Raw genomic sequence first — 3662 nt, 5'->3', positions numbered from 1 at the left:
ACTCCAGAAAGCTCCCTATCGGCAGTCAGTTCTCACTTTCACTTTCAGTCTTAGGCAACTATCAATATGCTTTCTGCCTACTGATGGACCTTTGCTGGTCATTTCATATAAATGGACTAACACAACATTTAGTCTGTTGTGACTGGCTTCTTTCACATAGTATAATATTTTCAAGGTAGTCACATTTGTAGCATGTTATTAGTGCTTTACTTCTTTTGATGGTTGAATAACAAGACCATTGTATGGATATACCATATTTTCTCTATTCATTCATCAGTTTTTTGATATTTGGGTTGTTTTCAGCTTTTGTCTATTGTGAATAACGCTACTATGAATATTTGAGTACAATATTTACTCCAGTACTGCACTGTCTTGATGACTGTGGTTTATAGTAACTTTTGGTGAGTTGCTGCATCTTTGGAAAGTGGCACCACCATGATTTCTTTTACTGATTTTTGACATAGCAGACATTCATCCAGTAAGGTTCAAGGCTTTTTAGATCTTTCAGCTATTGCATGCCCTTCTTCACCCAATGCAATGAACACAATAATTTAACCTGCAGTAAGATGCATTAGTGAGGTTTTCATTCTACTTTCAGAAGTGTTTACAACAAAGCATTGGTTTTTATAAAGTTTGTCATGTCTATGTTTAAAATACTAAATTCTCCCTGTTCTTTAAACCCTGACTGATCTGAAAATAATGCCTCCACTAAACTGGCTCCATAACAGTATTTGGAAATATTCTATTAAATAAGATACAATAAGGTAGGGGCTGGGGATGTGGCTCAAGTGGTAGCGTGCTCGCCTGGCATGTGTGCGGCCCGGGTTCGATCCTCAGCACCACATACAAATGAAGATGTTGTGTCTGCTGAAAAAAAAAAAATTAAAAAAAAAGATACAATAAGGTAAATGATAAACATCTCCAAAGCCAAGGGAAAGAAACCTTTGTGATACTTCCCTTTCTTACAGTTTTGCACAGATTTCTCTTGAGTCGGATAATTCTCTGATATTGATGTTTAGCATCATTTACAAAATTCATTTTTAAATGTGAAAAAGTTAGAAAGCAAATCTTCTAATTTCCCCTTTTTTTTAGCCAATAAAAATCCTAAATTTAAAAATTATAAAAAAAAATTTATTTTGGGATAAAATATTAAATTCTAAAAGAAATTGAGTTTCAGAAAAGTTGAAATATTTAGAAAAATTTCCAAGAAATTTAAAAAACAAAACAAAACAAAACAACAAAACAAAAAATGACTCTTGCAAAACAAGTCAACAAGCAGACCTTTTTTTCTCGAATTCCTGCTCAGGTACAAGAACAACTTCAGGATTTCAGAAAAACCCACATATTGGACTTATATAAGGAGGTTTCAGAGATGAGAGCTAGTTCAAAAGAAAGCCTGAAAAAATACACTAAGATACTGAGGACAGTTAACCTCTGCAAACGCTCGTATTTATACCTTTAACCTAGTACCTTGGAAGCACACACATTTCAGCAGCTAACAAAGCGCTCATGTGTCATCTAGCCTCTTGAGAGTTCCAGAAAACTAGAATGAAAACTGCAAATAATTTTTAAGTACTATTATAAATATCATTTTTACTTGGGGGATTTCCTGGAAGGGTCTCAGGGCCCCTCAGAATTCACCAGACCATATTTTGAGAATCATTGTCTTAGATTCTGCTCTAGTTAGGAGCTGGGGTAGTAGCTATGACTAGAATATTCTCTGTAGAGAGAGGTAAATATTATGTAGGGGCAACTGTGATCAGTTGTAAAATGGAAAAGAAAGCAGAGTTGTGAGAGGTGGCACAGGGAGACCTCTCCTGGCCTGCCAAGTAAGCAGTCGGCTCAGAAGAGTGAACTTTAGACTGCGGCGGACAGAGTAGGACTCTGCAGAGTCACACCGCCCACGTCCCCGCGTCAGCCTCCAGACGACCCAGGATACAGGATAGGGGAGGGCGGGGAACCACCCTGGCAGTCCCCAGGGCTGTCATTCAACACCTTGGGTGTGTCCCGCCGCGCACAACGCCAGGACCCACGTGGAGACGCTTCTTGGGGTGCCGCAGTGGGAGGGGCGGGGTGCCGGCAGTCTGCAGACCCTGAGGGGTGGCTGACCTCGGGCGTCCCTAAAGAGGCTGGCGGAGATAGCTAAGGAGAAAGGGGCTAAGAAGACTGACAGGCCCCGAGAGGCTTCCTCAGGAGGACTCACAATTGCGTAGGCTCTGGCGCTGTCATCAAAACCGCGAGCTTCGGACACCTGTCAGCTTCCACTGGCGGCCAGCCTCGGGGCGCCAGCTCGGGGAGACTCTGTTCCCGTAGACTCTTGCGCCCTCCGGCGGCCTCTCCCGAGAACGACACTTTGTTTGAACACGCGGGACGCGAATAAAGATTTCTTCTTCAAAATACAGGAAGTGCCTACGGAGGCCGAGCCGCTGGGGGAGGCAGGGCATGAAGCCGGGCGGTGACCCGAGCGCGGTTGGCGGCGGAGATGAGCGACATTGTGGAGAAGACGCTGACGGCGCTGCCGGGACTGTTTCTGCAGAACCAGCCGGCTGGCGGGCCCGCGGCCCCCAAGGCGACCTTCTCCTCGAGGCTGGGCGGCCTAGTCCGCGGCATTACTGCTCTCACTTCCAAGCACGTAGGTGCCGAGCGGGCCGGGAGGCCGGGGCGCGGGGGAGGCCCGCGGCGAGGGTCAGCGCCCGCGCTCCCGCGGGGATCAGGGGACTGCCTGTGTGGACCCGTGCTGCAGTCTGTCTGGAAGGTTCACTTTCCTGCCGGGACTGACGGCAGGGAGGCCGGGTTTCTACAGCTGGCCCTGAATCTGACTCATTCCGATCTGGGGGCAAATTTGTTTAACCTCCGACCCTTTGTATGTTTTCTCAGTGTTTAAGTGGAAGAGTGCCAATACAAATGTTATAAGTTGTTGTGAGGACTAGATGAAATGTCAAAATGTGAAAATACCCAGTGCTTTGGAAGTGTCGGGCGCTTATAAAGTTTGGTTCCCTGCTCAGTTTGCTCTGCTCCCCAGTCCCTTCTCCTGGTAGACCTCATGAACCTGAACCGGCCACTCTGTGCCATCTGAGCCTGCTGTTGATATCTCTGGGGATGGGGGAGCTTGAGGTTCTTAGGCTAAATCAGTGGGTTGGACCAAAGAATACCAACAATAATATCACCTCCTCATTCTTCCAAACTAAAATATTTGCTGAGTAAGTCTGTGCTTCAGATGAGCTTTGAGAATGCGCAGTTATAATAAGTTGTTAAAATTCCTTTGGGGCTGGGGTATAGCACAGTTGGCAGAATGCTTGCCTTACATGCTCAAAGCTGTGGGTTCAATCTCCAGCACCAAAATAAATGAAAAAAAAAATAAAATTCCCACAGACTTTTGGTAGTTACATGGATTGTGTAAGATTCTGATTCAAAACCTCAAAGGAGTTGATATCTTAAAAACACGAGTTTTGTCAGGATTTGTTCAACAGATACTTTTATGAAGCAAGGGTATGTGTTACACACTGAGGACAATAGTGAAATACATTCCCTCTCCCAAGGACTTGATCATTCATTTTGGGTTTAGGAAGAGATGACTACAATGTAAGATAAGTGCCAGGGAAGAAGAAGAAGAAGAAGAAGAAGAAGAAGAAGAAGAAGAAGAAGAAGAAGGAGAAGGAGAA

At 44.7% G+C, this 3662-nt stretch overlaps 1 protein-coding gene across 4 annotated transcripts in view; it reads left to right on the top strand.

The window, feature by feature from the left end:
- The first annotated feature begins 2013 nt into the window (after window positions 1-2013).
- Window positions 2014-3662, top strand: part of Ap4e1 (adaptor related protein complex 4 subunit epsilon 1) — a 77810-nt gene continuing 76161 nt past the window's right edge. For 3 of the 4 annotated variants that reach the window (XR_007343933.1, XR_007343932.1, XM_048793562.1), the window contains exon 1: window positions 2014-2632. Coding sequence is in view for 2 of the 4 variants with exons in the window: in XM_048793562.1 (XP_048649519.1) it covers window positions 2483-2632 (150 nt within the window). In the remaining 2 variants the exon portion in view is untranslated. The remainder of the gene's footprint in view (window positions 2633-3662) is intronic. The other variant, XM_015480666.2, reaches the window with a different exon arrangement.

Source organism: Marmota marmota, unplaced genomic scaffold (genome assembly GCF_001458135.2).
Source record: "Marmota marmota marmota unplaced genomic scaffold, marMar, whole genome shotgun sequence".
NCBI classification, from domain to species: domain Eukaryota; kingdom Metazoa; phylum Chordata; class Mammalia; order Rodentia; family Sciuridae; genus Marmota; species Marmota marmota.
The sequence above is the reverse complement of the archived record's forward strand: the minus strand, read 5'-3'. Positions and strand labels throughout refer to the sequence as shown.